The sequence below is a fragment of the Triturus cristatus genome, chromosome 10, assembly GCF_964204655.1.
Source record: "Triturus cristatus chromosome 10, aTriCri1.1, whole genome shotgun sequence".
Classification (NCBI taxonomy): domain Eukaryota; kingdom Metazoa; phylum Chordata; class Amphibia; order Caudata; family Salamandridae; genus Triturus; species Triturus cristatus.
Genome location: NC_140593.1, coordinates 98,087,326 through 98,111,739, shown reverse-complemented (window position 1 = coordinate 98,111,739; position 24,414 = coordinate 98,087,326). Strand labels below are relative to the sequence as shown.

General features: G+C 43.6%; 1 protein-coding gene across 3 annotated transcripts in view; it reads left to right on the top strand.

The window, feature by feature from the left end:
* Window positions 1-24,414, top strand: part of NGLY1 (N-glycanase 1) — a 354,362-nt gene that overhangs the window by 176,558 nt on the left and 153,390 nt on the right. For all 3 annotated transcript variants that reach the window (XM_085630539.1, XM_085630540.1, XM_085630538.1), the window contains one exon: window positions 15,085-15,230. In XM_085630539.1, coding sequence (XP_085486665.1) covers window positions 15,085-15,230 — 146 coding nt within the window. The remainder of the gene's footprint in view (window positions 1-15,084; window positions 15,231-24,414) is intronic.

Here is a 24,414-nt window from a genome sequence, read left to right as displayed (position 1 = left end):
CCTCCTACACACAACATACTCTACTCATAAACACATCACCATCCTCTCTACCTTACAACCTCCTCTCTCAAACAATACTATACAACCAAATCCAATGCATGAAACAAATACACCAGCACCCCTTTTCACTACTTCTCAAACACAAAACATATCGCGCACACCAGCACAACAAGCTCCTCAAAGCGCAACACCTCGTAATACTTGCCATCACAAAATACAAACATACAACCAACTTTCAAACCACACAAAAGAACAAACTCCAATACCAAGCTTTCTCTCTTCCACCACTCCTAACACAGATACAGCAACACAGCAACTCTCTTCTACCCGCCTCTCGTCCATTGGACAATTTAGAACCTTACTACATGACCCACATACTGCACCGCCACCCTTGACTCCTACACCGTCTGCCCTAAACACACGCAAACAATATAAGCAACGTGCCACACCTGCAAACTTCGCTTCCCCATGTCTACTGCACAACAATGTTACACCACAAAAACACAGCACACCAACTCCCTCTCAAACGCCATCGCCACCACACACAGACCCATCAAAATGCCTTCTTAGCATGCTGGATGAGGAACATGATACAGAACAGCTACACTATTGCTATCCTAATACAGCTAAAGCCAGCACTAAAAACGCACCTGCTACATACCCACACAATACTGATCACTCGTCTACAAAACAGTCTCACTATCACCAAAGGCCATTCTCTAAACTGTCTCGATCCCTCGCTTAAAACAAACATCACATCTACGACCTTCTCATAGATGCAAAACCAGATATACTATTCATAACAATCATGGTTGGGAGATGATATGGCTCCAGTCTTGCATGAAGCTGTTCCTCAAGGCTATCAAATGATCACCCAAAATCGCATAGGCAAAAAGGAGGTGGTCTAGCTGTTGGGTTCAGGCAAATATTACATATCACTAAAGTTGATAACATCTCCATAAAGAATTGTGAGGCTCTTCTACCAAGATGCAGTCCTACACCGTCTTCCTCCTTTAACTTCCTGCTCCTTTAACTTCCTGCTCCTTTAACTTCCTGCTCCTTTAACTTCCTGCTCCTTTAACTTCCTGCTCCTTTAACTTCCTGCTCCTTTAACTTCCTGCTCCTTTAACTTCCTGCTCCTTTAACTTCCTGCTCCTTTAACTTCCTGCTCCTTTAACTTCCTGCTCCTTTAACTTCCTGCTCCTTTAACTTCCTGCTCCTTTACAGACCTCCACCTAGCAAGGCGATATTCCCAGATGCACTTCTAGACACAGTTTCAAACCTGATAATAATACACTCCAACCTATGTGTTCTGGATGACCTCAACATTTGGTTTGACAAACCCAATATGACCCATCCAAAAACAATAATCACTGGCCTAGGTGCACTAAACTGGCATCAGATCGTCCACAAACCCACCCACAGCGCTGGACATATCCTAGATGTCATTTTTGCTAATACTGAACTAGTTACCTTTCAAGCTATAACTCCAGTCACATGATCAGACCACCACTTGCTGGCTTTCCAACATAAAACAACACTAAGCGACTCACCTAAAACTACCTATCGGTCGTGGCACAAACTCAATTTGGAACACTTGGAAACACAACTAAGATCCAGTACAAATCTGGAAACAATAAATTCTGTTCAAAATCTTTACAGGAAGCTTTTGGTATCCTGATACCACTCAAAACCACACCACACAACAGAACAAAATAAAAAAAGCACCTTGGAGCAATATAGAAATAAAAGACATAAAACAACAAATTAGAAAGCTGCAACGTACCTGGTTTAAAACAAACAAGACAAACTTCACCTACAGAAAAATAACTGATTATACAAGTCAGCTATCAAAGAAGCTAAGAAAAGGTACTATTCAGACAGAATTCAAAATGCTAAATGTGCAAATAAAGAATTCTATAAAATGCTCAATGAATTTCGCAAACCAAATTGCCTAGAAGCAACTCAGCCTGTTACTCAAGATTTCACAAACAAACTGGCAAATCACTACAAGGACAAAGCAGACACATTGGACTCGTACTTAAAACAGAAACAAAGCACCAGCACTAACCCTTGTGCAAAACAACAATCCAAGAATACTCTAACCCAGCCTCTCCGTTCCTTCCAACACATCTCACATGATGAATTTATAGACTTGGTCAAAGCGAGCGAGCAAGCCTGCCGGCAGCCCTTCTGACCCCTGTCAACCACAAGCATTCAAGACCATTCTTTTAACAACCTCTGCTGCCACTCCAGTAAGAAGAATCATCAATGATTCCTTAACTACCGTAATATTTACAGAAGAACTCAAAAGGTCACACATATGCCCTTAACTGAAAAAAACAAACTTGGACCCACTGAACCCTGACAACTACAGACCCATTACAAATGGACCTTTCCTGGGCAACTTGATAGAGCAGTGTTCTCCCAGATGTCACAATTCATTTAAGTTAACAGGATTTAGTCCGGGAAGAGGCACTGAATCTGCCCTCCTTGCCATCTGGGATGACCTGAAGAATACAGTAGACCGCAACGGGGTTGCTGCACTACTCCTCTTGGACCTCTCGGCCTCCTTTGACACGGTTGACCATGACACTCTGAAACAAAGACTCTATGAAGCTGGCATAGAGGGAACTGCTCTAGACTAGATTGCGTCCTACCTTCAAAACCGAACTAATGTCATCCACACCCAAACCAAACTCCACAAAAGCAGGGGTCCCTCAAGGCTCTTATCATCTCGCCCATGCTTTTGAACATCTACATGAAGTCCTTACCAGCTGATCAATCAATTTCACCTCGCGTGCTATAACTATGCAGATGACACGCAAATACTCCTTCACTTGGAATGCCCCAAAGACAATGGAAAATCCCCAATTTACAGTTGTCTTAGAGCCTTGAATCCGTGAATGACTTGGAGCCATCTCAAATTGAATGCTTCCAAAACGGAAATACTCACGTGTGGCGATTGGAAACATTATGACCCGCTTGCCGCCTGGCCTGATGAATTGGGATCACCGCCTAAAGCAGCAGTATTCAATCTGTGGGGTGCGAGCCCCAGGGGGGCCGTGGAGTCCTGGGAAGGGGGTTGCGCATTATCAGGCCTAACTTCTGCCTGGAATGCAAAATGTGCTTTTCCTTTTGGACAAGGGCTCGGACCCTTCATTAAGCTAATTCACTCATGTGCTGTAAAACGAAGAGGCCTGGTAAAAACAATCCTTCAAGTAAGTCTTCATGCCAGGGTGTCTGCTGCTTGAATGACATGCAAATGTGTGCTAGGAGTTATTCTGCAAATGTAAAGGGTGCTTGGGAGTGGTTCTGGCTTTTATTGCTTGAATTACTCCAAGCATTTTGATGGCAAAGTTGTTATTTTTTTTTTTGCATGGTGGTGTGAAGAGTTAACAACTAGGCTGTGAAGTGCATTCTTTTAACCATAACTGCATTTACACAGTGCTTAGTACCCCTGGGGAGGTGTTGAAGGGACAAGTATGCAAAAAAAAAAAGAATTACTTATGGTCTTACTCAAATCTACATTTTGGAAGCTCCATTTTATTTTAAAACTATTTGCACAGTTTGTAGCAGTCTGTATTATGTGTGTAATGCAAGTATAAAATAACGACTTACACATTCACTGTGCTTTCTGTCACAGGCTGTGACCTCATAGTATTAAAAGTAAACAAGTCACTATTCTCCACTGCGCCAACCAAATTTAATTCTGTGTGTATCTGGTTACACACAGACCTCTGCAGTGCATTAAATAATAGAAGTTTCATAATGTACTACAGTGCATTTCCCATTTAGTAAATTTATTTTTCATTTAAGCTACAGATTTTATTTTATTTGTAGCTACCTGATGGTGAAAGACCTAAAAAAACTAACAAAAATTTTTAGGGCTGATTTATGAGAGGCTTGCGCTGCCGAAGTGTCACCTTTTTTTTAAGCTTTGGTGGCACAGGCATCTCAATCATATCTATGAAGCAACGCAAAGTCACCCTGCATGGCTTTGCATGGCCTCATAGATATGGAGGAAGACAAAGCAGCGCAAGTTGCTGCGTTGCCTTACACTATATCAAGTAGGCGTTCCATAGGCATTTCAGTGGGTGTTCTCACGAAACACCCACGGATGTTGACGCTGCCCCAGATTTGTCAAACCATGTAAACCTGGGGCAGTGCTAAAACCTTATTCCTCCCCACAGCAGGCGCAACGAGGAATTTTTTTTCAATTCTCCTTGTTTTTCCCTGTTTCTATGTGTGTTCCTCTTTCCATATTTGCTGCAGAATGTGTGTTCCTCTTGCTATGTGTGCTGCATTCTGCAGCGCACATAGAAAGAGGAAAACCCCTCTCGGGATTCTTTTTTTACAGGAAGGTGCCCCTTGCTGCAAAATAACATACCTGCCTATGTTGGCGCTAGGCAGCAATTTGTGTGCCAATGCAGGGGGAAAGGACAGGAATGCACCATATTTCACAAATAAAGTGTATTCCTGCACTTTCACATTGGCGTAGGGCAGAGCAGCAAGAAAACCTGCGGGGCTGCCCTATGCCAATGCCTCATAAATAAGGCTTTGTTTTAGCCACACCTTTGACCACGCCCCCAAGCTCTCTTACTGACCTTTGGTTTCCTAAACACTGTTTAATTATTTGCCCTGATGTAAAAATTATCTGCTGTGGGAATTGGGGACGTTTATGGTAGTTGATAGTTGGCAATGATGAGGAGGACCAAGTTCTAGATTTTTTTTTTGTCAGGAGGGGGTCCTTACACTTAAAATGTTTTGATGGGGGGTCTTGGCATCAAAAAGTTTGAAGACCTCTGGCCTAAAGTATCGAAGGAAGTAAGAAACCTCAGAATGACCATGGACTCCAAGCTGTCGATGAATGCCCAAGTGGACAAACTAGCAAGATCAAGCTTTGTCACTATAAAAACGCTGCTAAGAATTTTCACCCATTTGAGATTTCCGCACAAAGTCCAAGCCACCATCTCCCTTGTTCTGTCCAAACTCGATAAAGCCAATAGCCTCTACGACAGATCACCTTTAATAACTATGAAAAGACTACAACGGATTCAGAAATCGTCTGCCAGACTACTCTTGCATATCAAACCGCGAGACCACATCTCACCTGCTTTGAAAGCCCTACATTGGTTACTGGTTGCCAGAAGATCACGTTTGAGCTACTTTGTATCACCCACAAAGTAATACATGGAATGGGACTGCGCTTCATAAATAAAATCACCAACCACATTCAACAAAGTAACCTCCGATCTTGCCTCAAAATCCCAAGATACAAGAAAAAAAAACATGGGTGGCACATCCTTCTCTGTTCAAGCAGCCAAACTATGGAACTCTTTACCCCCAACATAAGATCCACCGGCAACCACCTTATCTTCAGAAAACTACTCAAGAATTGGCTCTTCCCCACATAAGCACCATACACAAACAGAAATATACAGCATATCCCTCCGTATATGAGCATTTATTTTCACTATTGATATGTGCCTATCTTTGTGTACTGCTTTGTATAAACATTTACAATAATTATGCTGATAAAAAAAAATCCTCTTTTGGTCTACATGTACTTGCTTCCATTGTGCATCTATGTACCTCCATTTACTTGGATCTGTGTGTCTGTTACTTTTCTCCTGAAAAAGCATATCCAATGCACTACCCTATTTCTCTTCCTGTACCTCTATCAATATCTTTAATCTTCATATACTTACCTTCTTTATGCATCTATATACTTTCAATGTACTTATGGATCTATATATTTATCACTTTCTTCTAATTTGGTATTTCCAATGCACTACCCTATTTTCTCAGCCTATACTTCTCTCAGTATATCTTCTAGCCCACTTACTGACTCATTTCAAACTCATTTCTACTACTCTTTCCAATGCACTACCCCATCTCTCACCCTATACATCTACTCTCATTTATCCCAAACCCCATACCACTACTCTGATCCCCAAAATAACCCTTTCTAGACTCTCTCCTACTGTACCCCGCCTTGCATCATCTGACACCATTTACTATGCCGATCCCCCAAAACAAACCTCCCTAAACTCTTCCCTCTGACTCTTCCCTTCCAAAAACCCTTGTTACTCATCCAAAAGCCTCCTACTGCTATGACATCCTTTCAATCAACATGTTCACTTCTCAAATTCCATATTCCACTATACTAACTCAACACTAATCCTTTATGGTTCCAGAGTAGCGTGCTACTCGCCAATAGTGTTTCAACACCTCATCAGGGTTACAAGCGCTATATAAATGCAAACCTTTTTTCCCTTTTCTACCCCTCCCCAACCCTTGTCAATCCAAATAACTGACTAACATATTCACCACTCAAATTAATTTCATGTTTCACCATACTAATTCAACACTAATCCTAATGGGTGCCAGAGTAGCGTGCGCCCAAAAAGTGCTTCAAAACCCCATCAGGGGTAGCAAGTGCTATATAAATACAAACCTCTTTCCCGCTTCTATCCCGCCACCTACCCTTCTCTATCCAAATAACTGAATAACATATCCACCACTCAAATTACTTCATATTTCACTATACTAATTTTCAACACTAATCCTTTGTGGGTTCCAGAGTAGCGTGCTAATCGCCAGAAAAGCGCTTCAACACCCATCAAGGGTAACAGGTGCTATATGAATGCATACCTTTCTTCCCCTTCTACCCCTCCGCTATCCTTCTCACTCCAAATAACTGACTAATATCCACCACTCAAATTACTTTCATATTTCACCATACTAATTCACCACTAATCCTTAATGGGTTTCCGGAGTAGCGTGCTTCAACACCCCTTCAGAGGTAACAAGCGCTATATAAATACAAACATTTCTTCCTCTTCTATCCTTCCGAATCCAAATAACTGACTAACCTATCCACCACTTTAAAATGTACTTGCATGTTTCACTATACTAATTCAACACTAATGCTCTATGGGTCCCGGAGTAGCGTGCTACTTGCCGAAAAAAGCGCTTTGACGCCTCATCAGGGGTAGTAAGCGCTATACAAATGCAATTGCAATACAATAACTGCTGAATTTCTATGATTTTGTTAAAGTGAAATCATGTCTGCCAGACAAAAGAAGCCTGTCACAAATCAGAAACACAAACAACAAGCGTCTGCAATGCAATAGGACTTGCATGTATGCGAGTTTGAGCTATTGGCATTGTAAATGACAATGCCTTTTATTTATGTTTTGGTTTTTAAAACATAAGTAAAAGGCATTGTCATTTACAATGCCAATAGCTTAAACTCTTGCAAATGTGAGACCTATTGCATTCTAAATGCTTGAAGGCATCGCTGAGTTGCCCCCTTCTGTTTCCCATGACCTCTGAAGAGCTCCCCGTTTGCTACGAGTTAAATAAAAAAGCCGGTGGTCACAACTGCGCACGAGAGACCCACCTGCAGTAAGAGAAACTCATTAAAGTAAATAGTGCTTATAGACTAACAAAGACGTACCGTGTAACAACTGAAGTAAAAGGGCCAGTCCTCCTGGGAGGTTACAAATGAAGACAAGGCGGTACTAAGGAGAGATTACCAAGCCTAATAACTAATCGGAAGCCGGCATTTACGAAGGACTATGACACAAGTCAATGATAAATATGAGCAGAGAGTGGGCGGGCCTTCAAGTACATACTCCAGTACAGCATGGCACGCAGAGCATGCGCTGCCCAGGCTCAACCTAAAAATTTCAAAATGACAAACACACTTCTGGAGGTGAGGTATGCAGTTTTATAAGTTTGCAGATATGGCGAACCACCCAGTATGTTTCGGATTATGCCTTGCTCTCGGTTAGAGATATAGTGTGAACAAATTCAATATATGTGAAAAGGTGATCATAAAAATAGTGAAAGGACCACAAACGCACCGAAATACATAGTAAGCATCGGAGGTTCTTAGAAGAACAGTCCAATACCTTGAATACCAAAATAGTAACCCTGTAATAACTAGAAAATGGTAAAGAAATCATATGAAAAGACCATGAATTCAGAATGTGCGCAAAACTAAATGACATATTAAAGCGATTTATCTTTTTAAATTGATCACAATAATCAACAGCATTTCAATCAAACCGATAACCTAATTTATTCACCAGTGGGCTAAGTAGACGAGCTTTGTCTCAAGTTGCCCAAGAGGACAAAATAAATAAACAAACACATATATGGCAATGGGAAAAAAGCAAAATCAATAAACGTACAATTTAATTTCATAATTAAGTGGTGCAAGGCACTGAGCCTAAACGTGCAAAAATAATATATTCCACATAGTAAATGTTGGCTAAAACTGTAATTCAAAGGTTCAATCACAGAGAAAAACCTAACGTACTCATCTCATTTCTGCCTATAATGAATATAAGTCCAAGTGGGCAAATGTGTACCCTAAAGTACATATCAAACATTACCCAAGATGTGAAGAAAAGTGTAGACCAGAATCCACCTAGAGCATTTCAAAGTGAAGACCGGAATATCACCAATTTATAAAACAGAATATTCAAAAGATTAAAAACTCATAACCAAAAAATAGCAAGCAATCAAGAAAATCAAATGAAACTTAGCCGAACAGTACATCATCTAGAACGAGACTGTCTACAAAGAAGTTATAGTTCGTCCCGAAAATGAATACTCCAATCCTTACTCTGATTTTTCTCTCAATGGATCGTGTATCTGGATTCCAGATGTCAAGGTTCTAACACTCGGTTACCCTCTTGTTCACAGGTTTCAGTTACAACCTCACTGTTGTGATATGTCTGAAAATGCCTGTCAACTAAATGTGTGTGCTGGTTGTGTGATGGCACGTATAGGCACTGAAATATTTTTCTTGGCAGAGTGAATAGTTCTAACCACATATCTAAGAGAGCAAGGGTGTGATAGAGCATGCACAGAATAATCCGAATTGCTGGTCAAATGTTTGATAGTAATAGCTTTGGTTGAGGGTGATCACATAAAAGCCTTAATATTGTGACTGTTTTTACAGGCTTTGCAATTGGTGCACGTAAAAAAGCTTGTAATTGTGGATGTCCTCTCCTTACTACTTGACAAGATTTTATTATTTACAAGTCTGTCTCAACAGGTAACAGTAATAAGTCATGCATCTCCTCTAGATGGCTTCATGTATAACCATAGATCCTCATGCTAGAGTGAAAATGCTTGCATTGGGAAATAATAGATAATTACTATACAACGGCCTTGACCCAAGAAACCGCCACTAATGGAGCCACGCTACCACCTCGAATGGAGAAATTAATGCCTGACCCAAGTTCTTCTTTCCACACCGAGTCTGGACATCTGGCCACCACACCAGCCGATGTCAAAAGGCAAATAGCTAGCGCAGACCGACAGGTGCCCCCGGACCAAACGTCATTCCACCAATGCTGTACAAATCAGATGCGGCATTTTGGAGCGTAGTACTAACACAGATATTCAACAACATAAAGAACACCCAGACTCTTCCGGAGTTGTTTTTATTGTTTTGTAAAGATTTTAATTAATCATGTACAAATAAATAAATTGCTTGCTTGCTTGCATTGCAGGAGTGCTTATCGCACCAATGGACTCAAGCGTTGGGTCAGTTAGATCGTGTTGATCGGCCCTCAAGCTTGCCACTCTCTGCAGTGGTGGAACACCAACAACCTGTTAAAGGGACTGACTTTCCTAGACCCAGTTCCTCAGGACAGTAACAGACGCCTTCCTTACAGGGTAGGGAGCACATTCCCAATATCTCACTGTTCACTGCCACTGAACACCCTGTCAGAGAGATCTCAACATAAATCACCTTGAGTTACTAGCTGTTCACCTAGCGCTAAAACCCTTCCTTCCTCACCTAATTAGCAAGGTAACCCTCATCAAGATGGACAATATGACAGCAATGTATTATCTCAAAACGCAGGGGGGCACCAAGTTCCCACAGTTTCCCAGTTAGCCCAGACCATTTGGAGGTGGGCTCACAAATACAACATTCACCTGTTAGCTGAATATCAGGAGTGGACAATGACTTATTGGTACCTCCTGCTGAGGAGATCCGCTAAGTCCATGAGTAGGAACTCCACCCACAAGTCCTCCTCCAATACTTTCAGCGTTGTGGACAACCACAAATGGATCTCTTTGCCATAGCAGAAAAATGCAAGATGCCCCGACTTCTTCAGGTTCCCACGATCCAAGGGCAATGCACTATGGATGAGTAGGTCCAGGTTATTTGCTGACGCTTTTCCACCTCTTCCATTTCTTCAGTTTCTGTGTCGCAAGCTTCAACAGACATCTTTCACCCTCATACTGGTGGCTCTTACATAGGCGCCGCAGCAATGCTCAAAATGTCGGTAGTTCACAACAAGCACACTGAACAGGCAGGATCTGCTCACACAGGAACATGAAGAAATCAGACATCCCGATCCCAGATCGCTTTACCTTACAATCTGGTACCTGAAGTTTTAACATTTGGATACATTAATCTCCCACAACAATGTATGGAAATTCTCAGAGGTACACAGGAAAAATTTGTTTACTTTTGTCAGTCCAAACACATTGATCCCTTAGCACCTAAAGTACAGTGCATTGTTTGCTGCTTGTTTCACTTACATACCTCTGGTTTAGCTTTTACATTTATAAAGCTACACCTAACAGGAGTGGCTGCATATCTTCAAAATAGGCAACTCACTTCCCTACTTAGGATTTCAGTTGTCAAGGCCTTCCTAGAAGGGCATTAGAGTCATTCCTCCTAGAGTTCCACCACCTCCCACATGGAATATTAATATTGTATTAAGAAGATTAATGGGCTGTCCATTTTAAACCCTCCACTCCTTCCCCCTCCAGTTTTTATCCTGAAGGGTAACATTCCTATTTGCTATCACTTCTCTCAAATGGGTCCGTGAGCTTTAGGCATAACTTCAGTGAGTATTTGGAAGAATACATGGGGATAGGGTAGTACTGTGTACCACCCCAACCTTTGGTGGTCTCACAATTCCATCTTAATCAATTGAACAACCTGTCATTTTTCCCCAACCTGATTCAGTTGCAGAAAGGGCTGCCCATACCTTAGATATAAAAAGAGCTCTCATGTATGATATTGACATGACTGAATCATTTAGAAAAACACAACTATTTGTCGCTTTCTCAAAACCTCACAAGGGAACGGCATATCTTAATCTGGCACTGCATGATGGATTGTCGAATGTATCCAAATGCAATTTCCATATGGATTTTAGAGCAGCTCTATTTCCAAAAGGGTGGAACGGAATTGCACCTTATTTTTTTTTCATGTGGCAGATTAAGCTCTATGGAATTTGTGCTCTTTCCTCCATTCTGATTCCCCTATCTGCCATGGAATCCAGTACCATATCTTCCCTGTCATTCTATACCCTCTCATGTAACTGAAATGAAGAGCATACAAATCCATTAGTGTGAGAACGTGGCTCTGTATATACTGTTCCCAAATAGGTACAGGGTGTACAGAGTCCACAGTCCCCAGAGGTGTGGCAGAGGATAAAGTTAGGTATGACCTTACTCTCTAAAGTGGTATCTTGGTCGAGCAGTAAGGCAGTATCAGAGGACAGTGTAAAGCATTTGTTGCACACACTCAGGCAGCAAATGGTCTCACACACTCAATAACTGAACTCTAGGCCAATGGTTTATGTATAAAAAATATATGCTTGTTTTATTTTACAATCAACAATAGGTATTAAAATATACTTTCTCACAATGAGATGCTTTATATAAATACTTTTGCAATATGCAATTGACTTTTGTAAACAGTTACAAGTGGTTGCAATAGGCAACACAATTTTAAACACAATAACGCATTGAGTTCAATGGAAGTTTCAAGTTATTTGCAACAGATTACTTTTAGGATTGCTTTTGGAATTCCAGGACTGGATCCTAGATTCAGTCCTGGGTCAGTACTTAGAATCAAGTGATAAAAGTCGACTTAATTACTGTGATGATTTTTAGACAATATTTTGCTATTTTAAAAGTTGACAGAAAATATTTCCTAGAAAACAGTCCATGATTCCCTATGGAAGAAAATTCAAGTTGCAGGTATAGTATGTTCTCGTTACTTTTGTAATCCAGTACTGGGTACCTAGACTCAGTACTGGGACCTTTATCCAAAACAGGAAAGTAATTACGTTTTCAGAAGTTATACGATTTTTAAAGAATATTTTAAGTTTGCAGAAATTGACACTTAAAAGAAATTTCACAGAAAAACAGTCAATGATGCGGCTGTGGGAGCTGGACTCCTGGTCACTTACTCAGGGCAAGTGGGGAAGTAGATAGGTGTAGAGGTTACACTGCCAGGGCCACTCGGATGGCTGGGTGCAGGGTGCTTTTGAGCCTTGGGGCGCTCAATTGATTTCAATGGGGAATCTCCGGTTTAGAAAAAGACTGCAAGCTTGGGGACGAAGATTCTTCAGGTGCCACCACCACTTCGAGAGGTAAGTTGGGTAGTTGGAGGACAGGTAGGTACCCCGGGATTGGGCACAGGGGGCCGCGGGGCGCCGGGGGCAGGGGTGCCTTTTGGTGTCAGGAAATCTTACCCTCTGTTGATCGCGGTTGGGGGGGCACATGGTTCTGAGGCTGCAGGCTTCTTCAGAAGTGTCGAGGGAGGTCCTTGGGTGCCGGACTCGGGGTCACAGTCGCCGTAGGGTCGTCCTCGTGGTCTTTGTTCACTCCGGCACAGGCCAGGCTTGGCGGGTGCGGAGTGTGAAGGGTTCGCGGTTCCGGGCTGCTGCCAGGGATTAGAAGTAGATTCTACTCATGGGAGTCCCAGGGGTTTAGAGTCAAAAGGTAGCCAGGTCCTCCGGGGTTTGTGAGGTTGCTGGCCACAAGAGATGCCGGGTTGGAGCAGGAGCAGGTTCGAGGGTCGACAGGCCGGTAGCGCTGGGGCCAAAGCAGTTGGTGTCTTCCTCTTCTTAGCAGCTGCAGGGCAGGTCTTCGTTCTTCTAGCTCTTCTTCCAGATTTCAGAATCTGCAATCTGGGGAAGGAAGGTTCAGGGTGCCCCTAAATACTAGATTTAGGGGCGTTACAGGTAGGTGAAGGGCAGGGACCAATGGGTCCTTGTCCTGGGGTGGGTACACCCCCTATCCTACCTCTCTCCTGTGGGAGGGGGGCAGTAGCCTAGTCCTGATTGGGCAGGGTTTCCCATCTTCAAGATGGCGAGAGCCCGGAGATGTGCTTCACCTCGCCTCCCCCACCTGAGGGGTGGGCTTGGCAGGCTGGCACATCTCCTGTCCTTATTTGGGGTTTCCGGCCAAGCTTCCCGCCAGAGTGGGGGGTTGCAGTGGCCTGGGGAAGCTCAGAGGCGGCATGCCTTTGAAGCTTCCATCTGCCATTCCTGGGGGAGGAGATTTAGCACCTCACCCATGATGTGCATTGTTGCAGACTCAGGAGAGCAGGGGCTCTCCTACCCAGGGGTCCAGCAACATGTCTGCTGTGTGGCAGCCTAGACAGCCTCCGAAAAGATGTGGATTGTAGGTTAGGTTTTAGGGGGCATCTCTAAGATGCCCTCTGGGGTGCTTGGTACATTAACCCCTTCCATGCCCATGACGGAACGGTTCCGTCATGAGCATCGGTTGCGCTGTGCTCATGACGGAACCGTTCCGTCATGGCCCCGCCCGCGCTCAAACCCTTCAGCACCGCGGGGGAATTCCCGCCGCGCTGAAGGGGTTAAATCCCCCACTGGCATCAGTGTGGGCTTAATGTGCTGAGAAGTTTGATACCAAACTTCTCAGTCTTCAGTGTTGCCATTATGGTGCTGTGGAGTTCGTGTTTGACGAGCTCCCAGCACCATGTACTCTTAAATGGCAGCACCGCACTTACAGGTCCCAGGAATGGACCTGGGTACTGTAGGGGCACAGGGCTCATGCTCCTGTGCCCACACCACTGGCATAGGGCACCCAGCTAGAGGGGTGGCTCATGTATGCCAGGGCAGTGTAGGTGGTGGGCATGGCACACAGGGATGTGTGCCATGTCGACTTTGTTTTGTCTTGTACCCAGACACCCGGCCTGCAAGGGCAGTGTGTGTGTGTGTGTGTGTGTAAGGGTACAGGGCCTCTAAGGGTGGCACAATGAGTGCTGCAGCCCTTAGAGGCCTTCCCTGGTCACAAGGCCCTGGGTACCTAGGGTACCATTTACCAGGGGCTGACATGTGGTCAGGGTTTGCCAATTTGGGTTTTGTGTTTTAGGGAAGGAAAATAGGCCCTGGGCACCTGATTGGCAGGAGTCCAGGGCACACTCAAAGTACATTCAGCAATTCAGCAAAACGTGGGGGCATACCATGCAAGAAAGATGGCACTTTCCCACAATTAGTACACATGAATACTGAGGTAAAGTGTAAAAAGAAAGTATTACCTTATGTATTTCAACAGGGTCCTTTTGTATGTTCCAATGGCTATACATATATTTTTATAAACAATATGGGTATCAAATGAACACAGTTGTTTTGATGAAAGCATGAAAGTGGTAGGTTACGAAAGATACAAACTGCTATCATATTGTAGCCCTATAGCCAGAAGTACAAAAGATTTTATGAAAATACTATTTAATAAATTGTGCATTAAAGACTACTAAGGTATATGTTTGAATCACAAATTGTTATGTAATTGTAATATGGGTGTTGATGAGAGTTTGGAATATGTTTTATGGTAGTGTAAGGAAGCTGAAAAGAAACATCCCTACTTCGAGAGCTGCAACAGTGTCCATTTATTCGCAATAATACTGAAATTATATTGTTAGTGTAATTGTATGCGATCTAAGTAAGATAGGAAAGTATTAAGTTAGAATCTGTAAATACTGCAAATACATTGTATGAAATGTGAGTTCTTATAGGAGATTATTGTAAGTATCATCTCTTAAGGATCTAATAAGTACTTTCACAGTAAATAAAACATTACAGAAAAAGCACAAGGCAAAGTAAAAGCTAAAAACAAATGAAGTTGTCTAAATAAAATTAATTTTCTAAAGTCTGTTTCAAACCTTTTAAGGAATGTTGTACTCTGGGATACTTTGTGGCCGTAAGAAGCTTAGTAGCCAATCTGGGGTGGTGTTGCTATGATCTGAGATGACCGATTCTGTTCTTCACCTTCTTTCAGATCATGTCTGGACTGAAGTGTACTGTGTATCAGAGAAGCGGTGGCTCCACTGTGATCCCTGCGATGGTGTTTGTGACAAACCCCTCCTTTATGAGGTGGGATGGGGAAAGAGTCTTTCCTATATCATCGCCTTCTCCAAGGACGAGGTAAGCATGCAGGTTAACAGAATGCAAACTTGGCACTGGCTGTCAAGGGAGCAATCATAAATGCGTAAGACATGCAGCACTAGCTGTCAAGAGTAATAATAAAGGAATTAGGCGTGCATCAATACTGCTGTATGACCCATTGTTGGAATTGGGGTTGCCCATTCACAAAGGTAGCCTGGCTCGTGACAGGAAGGCACCCAAAGGCATTCTGTGTAAAGTAGCTGTGCAGTACACACATTCACCTAGGCAGAGTAACGCACGCAATGAAACTGACACCACTCCAATTGTGTTTAAGAACAAGACTCTTTATGTAGCGTTTTATAGCAGGGAGTAGGCTAGTATGAATTCATTTAGATAGAAGCCTAACCTCGGCAATAAATTAGCATGAAATTACTAAAGACTAAGCGAAACATTGACTGTAAATTAGCATGAATTAATTAATGACTGAGCAAAACATTGACTGTAAATTAGCATGAATTAATTAATGACTGAGCAAAACATTGGCACGAATTTGCATGAATTAATTAATGACTGAGCAAAACATTGACTGTAAATTAGCATGAATTAATTAATGACTGAGCAAAACATTGGCACGAATTTGCATGAATGAATTAATGACTGAGCAAAACATTGGCACGAATTTGCATGAATTAATTAACGTTTGTACCAACCCCCTCTCCCTCAAAATCTCGATCCCTGATGATTCTATCCCGTGCCATGGGGGGTATGGTCCCCTTGTACTACTTTCAATGAGGGAGGGGGAGTTCCTTAATGGGGGCTGTGTGCTTGCCTTCTGGCTCTCCCCTAGATATTATGGGAAGGTCCCATGTCACAATGAGTCTCCTCAAGACAGTTCCAGGGCACAGTCACAGTCTCTCCCGGGGGAAGGGCGGGAGCGGGGCTGCCTCCCTTAGGTTAGACACTTCTCGGCAGGCCCCGCGCTCCGTGAGTTTCCGCTCCCTCCCCGGGGTCGTTACCTGCACTCTTCGGCCCTCCGGGGCCCTTGCGTCGGTCTCAAGCTGTTTCACTCCCGCTGGAGCCGCGCAGCTCGCGGGGTGATGACGCGGGCGAAGAAGGCGGAATGTGGGCGGAGGAGGCTGGATGAGGGCGGGGGCGAGGCCTGTGACACGGCCGGCGCCCCCGTCACGTGAGGATGGTGAACTTCCTGGGATCGGTTGCGGCCTCTGGAGTCCCCGCGGAATGAACTCTCCTCAGCTGACGCGGCCGGCTCTCCTGTCAGCTGCAGCGTCCATGGCAACGGCGAAGAGTCTGAGGCAGCTTCACACCCGCGCTGACAGAACTTGGGCAGCGGCGGTGAGTGGGGGCTCGATTAGCGCGCCACAATCACAGCGCTTCTGTAACTCGGGCAGTGGCGATGACAGGGGGGGTCCCTTAGTGCTTCACAGCCACAGCGCTTCAATAACTCGGGCAGCGGCGATGACAGGGGGGGGGGTCCCTTAGTGCTTCACAGCCACAGCGCTTCAGTCAGAGGACAGCGCTCCTCAGTTACAGGTGGCGGTCTCATGTGGCAGGGATGGTTCTTTGCCCTTCGCTCTCGTTGGTGGTTTCTTGTGGCCCTGTTGGCTTGTTGCCCTTTTCCCAGTTGAGGGATTGATTAAGGCAAATAGGGGGGGGGGGGGGTTGAGTGGGAGGCTGCTGTCAGTCAGGCCTCTCTGGATGGTCCCCTGGGGATTCCCTCACACTGGGCCAGGTCAGTGGGTTTGGTCAGGATTCCTCACGCAGCTTAAAGGGCAAGGCCTAGACCTAGTCACCCCTAGTGGTATAGGTGCCCCCTCCCCCTTCTGCCTAAAACTCCAGCTCAGGGTCCCCCCAGGTCAGTGGTACCTCATCAACTGGCTAGAAGTTTCCCGCCCTTTCTATTTATATTCCCAAGTCATGTGACCTCACTCTATTCTAGAAGGTTCCAGGGGCTTCTACATTCTAGGTATGGGCAGGGGTGTCAGGCTAGTGATGTCACAATACCTAAGGGTTCTAGGCAGCTCCTGGCAACTAGGGCGCTTCTTGAAAGACCGCTCCGCAGTAGCAGGGGTCTGTGGCAGCCATCTTAGTGGTAGAGAGCACCTGCACCTTAGCATTGACCAGCAATGGTAAGGTGCCCGAAGACCTAGAGCCAACCAAAAAGAGGGTGGAAAAATGAGGCAAGGGCGAAAAAAAACAGGGAAGATCACCCTAGGGCGGACAGGTCTAACACCCATTCTAGATTCACATGTGTGCAATATACCCCCTGTAGTGATATGGTTTCGAAAAGTATTATCTATATGAGTCATGACAACATTCAACTTAAAATATTGGCCCAGAGAATACCAAACACCATAAAATCCATATAGAATAACCTAAAGCTGCCAATCAGTTGTTACTGATAAGTCTCATTTTCCGATTTAACTGGGTTTAAGGTGTGGGGTGACATTAGTCGGGTCATGATACTACATCCTATTTTCAGATTTTACTTTTGCAGACAGTGTGATACAAGGACCAGTATCTAGATATGCCCAGATTTCATTACAAGACCGGAGGCTACCATTATGCATTATTCCTTTAATGCAAACTCCACACAGCCACTTTGAAGCACTGCATCACAAACGAAATTGTTCTAGATCAGAATACAGCTAGACCCCAATAGGCATGCCCATAGTACAATCTGCCATTTTTAAATGCGGGTCCATACAGATAAGTATCTCCAATTTTGTATATGCAATATCTTTATATTGCCTTTCTGTTAGTTATTGAATACAGGTTTCCAACTTACGCAAACCTTATTCCTTATTCATGGCAGTATTTCAATAACGGACAAATCTTACACGGTTCTCACCCTTGTCGACGGGCTGATTAATCCTACAAAACTTTCTGGTTTTAAGTGCCTTTACCCCCCAAAAAAACATTTATATCTTCTGCTACTGTTTACCTTAAAAGAACCGGCACGTTATCTCTGCTGAAACTGATGGCCCTGACGCCCCTGATCCTAATATTAATCAAGAATTACTTTAAATAAATTATGCAACAGGCGAGGTGCACTTGTATGCGCGAAACCTTGCAACAAGTCATTTCTAATAAGAGGTCCCTAATCTCTGGAAGAGTCTGTTTGTGGTAAGAAAGGGGGCAAAAGACAAAAGAAAGTTAATAGCATTGAAGGGGCAGCTTCCATGAGCATATTGGGAGGTCCCAGCACCTCCATTCTTACTGGAGGTCTAAGCACCTCAGCACACAATGAAGGTCTAAGAACCTCAATTCATACTGAGAGGTCCAAGCACCTCAACTTATACTGGAGGTCTAAGCACCTCAGCACATAATGAAGGTCTAAGAACCTCAATTCATACTGAGAGGTCCAAGCACCTCAACTTATACTGGAGGTCTAAGCACCTCAATGCATAATGGAGGTCTAAGCACCTCAATTTATACTGGGAGTTCCAAGCACCACAACTCTTAATGGAGGCGTAAGCACCTCAGGCAGATCAGGAGGTCAAAGCACCTCAAAAGTACTGGGTGTTCCATGCGGCTCAACTCATAAAGGTGTCCGAAGCAGCCCACATATCTTAAGTGCTCCGAGTACAGCAGAAGATACTACCATGAAAGATCAAGGGCATCAGAGTGAAGAATTACTTGATGAATGCATCCTTGACCTGGATTAGGATTAAATGGACATAGATGGCCTCTTCACAGAAGTGAAATGCCCATTATCCTCTAAGGGTATAATTATGAGTGCCTTTGGTCAGGAGATGTTTTCCCCACATAACATCAGGCATCCAAGAAGTGTCAAATGGTGACCTCAAAATCATGTGGGGAAATTTATTAGAAGGTGGATAAGAAATACCCTAGAAAAAGAGGCACGTTACATCGTGAGAGCAGAGTACTCTAGACCAGTGATCCAAGAGAAAGTTTTCTGAACACCGAGCCTGGATCCTTAACTTATCCAGACCCCGGAAAAGCATGGAAAGATCCCTTAAGGCACCTTCTCCACATCCTAGGTCCCCTAGCTAGAATAATCGCCATTGCAGAGGCGGCCCATATTAATGGGACCCCAGCAGATATTAATCGACTTAGGGGCTGGAGCCAGAGAGATTTGATCTTCCTGGGAAACACCAGTGCAGTGCCGAAGGCTGAATGGCGTAGGGTTGTCCTAAGCAAGATCAACCCAAAATTAGGAGACCTGGCAAATAAAAAACCCTCTGAAAACCCCCAAAGGCCTCCTGTTCGGAGAGGATATGATTAAAACAATAAGAAAATATGTGGCTATGTCCACGGCCTTGGACAAAGCACAGACCGACATGAGAAGGGTTTTTAACCCTAGTGTTTTTGGTTGGGCCTTTCTACTGGCTGAGGTACTCAAAGGCCAAGCTTCAGACAAAGAGGTTTCAGTAGAGGTTATCAGCCAGGTAACTCACAGTCCTTCTTCCCCCACCGAGGACGAACCACTCGTACCAGAGGCTTCAGATCCCGTGGACAAGGATCCAATTTTCAGAGTGAGTACGAGCACTTCATATATTTATTTTTTTCCCGGTAAAAGTTGGGGGATAGACTCAAGTTCTTTTCCCATGCTTGGAAATTAATTACACAAGACCCCTGGGTCTTGGAAATGATTCAGGGTTTCAAAATAGATTTTGCAGAGGTCCCGGTCCAAACCTCTCTCCCAAGAGTATTGAAACTTACCTAAGAGCAACAGAAGGTGGTAGAAAAAGAGGTAGTATCTATGATGCAAAAAAGGTGCATTCGTAGAGGTTCCTTGGGAATGCCAAGTTTTTGTAAGTACACTCTTGTGGAGAAAAGAAAGACAAAGAATGGAGACCAGTTATATATTTCAGGGACCTGAACAGATTTGTTGTCAACAGACATTTCAAGATCCATCTATTGAGAGACATTCTACTAGAAAAAGACTGGCTCATGAAGTTGGACCTGAAGGATGCCTGCTGCACCATTCCCACTGCCATGGAGCCTCAAGGTAACCTCCAGTTCTTATGGAATCATTCTTTTTCAGTTTCAGGCACTTTCCTTTGGCCTATCGTTTGCTCCTTTGTGTTTCGCCAAGGTAATGAGAGTGGGGATACAGTTAATTGTTTATCTAGACAATATACTCGTAATGTCCCAATATCATTCTCAGATTTTAAAGGATCTGGAATTGTTGGTAAATCTTCTAGAGTTTGAGTTTCATAATAAACAAGGTCCCTAGAAATGTTGGGTTTTATAACCGACACAATAAAGACCCTTCTGTTGCCAGAGAAGAAAATTACCAAGATTCAATAGGAGATCAGATTTGTGTTGAGACAGGACTCTGCAACCTTGAGAGACTTAGCCAGGCTCCTAGGTCTCCTTTCCTCTTCTATTCAAGCCATATTTCCAGGGCCATTACATTATCGAGCTGTACAACGGGTAAAAGTGAGAGCTGTAAGCGAATGATCATGGTATGGAGACAGGGTGATCCTAGATCAAGATGCCAGACCAGAATAGGACTGGTGGTTGGAGAACATGGATGCCCAGAACGGCAGGGCAATCTTATGGGAGTTCCCCGAAATATATACTAGAATCGGATGCAAGCTTTCATTGCTGGGGTGCATGCCTGGGCAACCAGAACACAGGAGGTTTATGTTCTTACATGGAGAGGTCCCACCACATAAATTATCTGGAGTTGAAAGCAGGTTTCTATACTCTAATGAGCTTCAAATACTCTTTGCAGGGCAGAACTGTCATGTTAAAAATGGACAATGGGTCTGCAGCAGCATACATAAGTCGGTTGGGAGGGTACAAAATCCTCAGTCTTGTCAAATTTGGCTAAATGTATATGGATGTTCTGTCTAGAAGACAAGATTATCTTGAGAGAAGAGTACTTACCAGGGAAAAACAATATCGCAGCAGATTGGAAATCCTTGAAAGACTACAGAGACTGTAAGCTGAACGAGAGCCGCTTCAGACGTTTGTCACTAATGGGTTCCTTTGGAGGTAGATCTCTTTGCAAGCATGTTGACATTTCAACTGAAGTACTTCATTTGGATGCCAGACCTGGGTGTTCGGGCTGTCAATGCGTTCCCACAACCCTGGAAGGGAGCCCCAGCTTACACCTTTTCCCCTTTGCAATGATCCAGAGGGTTCTCCAGAAGGTAAGACAGAAGCAGATGTTCCCTGGTACCATGTAACTCCTTTCTGGCTGTCCCAGGCTTGGTTCCCAACGTCCTTGGATTTGACCTGCGATTTTCCCTTGCTTCTACCGGCAGAGGAAGGCCTTTTATGGGATGTAGATGGAGGAGAACACCCTCTAGTTTTGACTGGAATTTTGAACCATCTTGCCTGGAAAGTGACTGGAGAAATAGTGAGATGTCTGGTCTTTCGGGAAGGGCTGAGGAGCTCCTTGCGGAATCCTGGGCTCCACATACCCACTATAGATGCAATGGAATATGGAAAACATGGGTACGTTGGTGCTTGGAGAGGGACTTGGATCCTGTGGAAGCTCCTATAATTGAAGTGGTCAATTTCTTAGTAGAACAGTTTGATAGCTGCCTTAATTATAGGTCACTTAATTGTTACAGATCTGCAATCTCAGCAGGACACTCGTTAACAAACGTTCTTAAGAGCATTAGGTTCAGGAGAACCCCCCAGACCTATGGGACATTAAAATAGTCCTGGATCTTTTCACAGCATAGCCTAGTAATGTTTAGATCGGAAGAGACTTTCTATGAAGCTAGCTTCTCTTCTCTGTTTATTTATTATTAGAGTTTTATATAACGCAAACTAGACCTGAGGATATCCAGTATCGGAGAGCTTTACATGAACACCAGTTTCGTTACATTCATTTTTGTTGGGCACGGGGAGATTAAGTGATTTGTCCAGAATCATAGGCTGTTGAGCGTCGTTGCCGAGACTCAAACCCAGTTCCCCAGTTTCGAGGTCGACCGCTCTAACTGTAAGGCTACATCCTCTGTTTAATTTCCTGCCGCCGTGTATCGGATGTTATAGGTAAGTAGCACGGTTTACTACGCCTTTTGGAGTGAGATTTGAAATTAGTAGAAGAACTAAGACTGTCAGATAGAATTGTTTTTCCTAGGTTTGACTCTTGAAAAACGTTGTGTGTAGTAGATTGCATGAAAGAATATGATTCCAAAATCAGTGAGCATCCTTATGATTGTGGTGAGCAACTACTCCTCTCATTTGTGAAACCTTTCAAAGCTATAACGTATGCTTCAATAGCAAGGTGGGTTAAATGGACTATGAATTTGGCAGGTGTTGACCTTAAGAAGTTTCAAGCACACGCTATGAGAGGAGCTATGGCTAGCCAATCCTTTTGGGAAGATGGAAGACTAGAGGACATCCTTAGGGCTGCTGATTGGTCAAACTCTAATACGTTAACAAAATATTACTGTAAACCGGCCGAGCACATGTCAGATGTGGTTTTACAGGACTACCAACATGCATAATGGTAGCCTCCGCTCTTGTAATGAAATAGCAATTCTCCTAATTAAATGCTTAGAGAATCTGGATTTCATTAAAGACACGGAGGCGAACATTATCCCACCCTCCCTTCCCTTGAGTTGGTTGAAGGGTTTGGATAACGACATAAATAATAAAACATATATTTTTTTAAAATACAAAACTAAAAGAGGTTAATAAAATGTAAAAGTTTAATAATTCAAGTTTCTTAAATACATTGTATTTGTTTGTGTAATTTATTTAGAATGTCTTACACTTATAGAGGATGTTCTAATATTCCTCTTCAATTTCAGATAATTACCAGTAGATCACGTCTTGTGTCTCCATCACCTGGAAACCTCTACGAACTGAGTGCCTTCTTTCCTTGGTCCTGCAAGTTCATTGTTGTTTAAGGAGTTTCTTCATTTCCTGTTCTGCCATATCGTTTTGGGATTTTTCGTAATACATGATGGAGAATTTTGGACTGTATTTCAAAGGGTCAGACTGTACTGTGGGCATGCCTATTAGGTTCCTGCTGTATTCTGTTGTAGAACAATTTAGTTTGTGATGTAATACTTTAAAGTTGCTGTGTGGAGTTTGCATTAAAGGAATAATGCATAATGTTAGCCTCTGTGTCTTTAATGAAATCCAGATTCTCTTAGCAGTTAATTAGGAGAATCGCTCTTCTCAGACCAGCTCTTATAGTATCCAACTGTGTATTAAATCACCGCCTATTCATATTGCTTTGTTTCCTTTGATTTTATCTCTAAATGGTCACTTTATTTAATGTGACGGGTCCTGCATCACAGGATTTTCAATCCTAGTCCTAAAATGTAATTTGTCCCACAATGTGAGGTATCCCACATCACGTTTTGATAATAATGACCTGCATGCAAACTGTGCACCCAATTCATGATGGGCTCCTCTGACTAGCTTGAGAAAAGCAAAATGTGCCATGAGCAAATATTACTGCGAATCTTGACAAAGTGCATTAAAAAAAACAGAAATGCAAAGTTGGAGATAATAATGTTGAAAAAGTAACCACTATTAATCTTTGCCTCATGGATGTGGAGGGTGCATTCAAGCAGCTATTGGGCAGATGAACTGCCATGACCAAAATGCCCAGTGGAAGGCGACTTAGCTGCTAGCTGAAGGACTATCGTAGCTGGAGAGGTGAGCAGTTGTGGCATGGGGCTGACCGATGATGAAACCCAAGACAGGCAGACCATTCCCTTCCAGGAACATTTTATAAGCATTATCAGGGACACAGTTGGCTGCAAACCCCCCAAAGCAGATGGAGGCTACCATGGAACACTAGATGGTCAAGTTTGACACAATCCTACAGGCAAGTCTAGACACGGAGAGTGCTATGGAGGCAAAGATTGACACAATATCCACTGGCATGAATTTACTGAGATCAGATCACAAAACTGGTGGACTGGGTTATAATACTGAATATGCGTTAACCTCCATATATCCTCAAGCATGAGGTGGAGCAGCTCTCCGCAAGGGAGGCGGACTCTGAAGGACGCTCCAGACGTAACAATATCCGGCTTGTGGAGTTCCCTGAACACTTGAATGGAGCTGTTCATGGAGGAGTGGCTCATGAGCACAGACTTGGAGGTTAAGGTCTCTAAGTTTTTCTCCATTGAAAGAGTTCATCCTGTTCCAGGATACCCCTCACCGCCTGGGTTGTGCCGCGCCTCGTGATCGCCCGTCTGCTCAACTACAAGAATAGGGACCTCCTATCACAACTTACCGTGAATATATAATG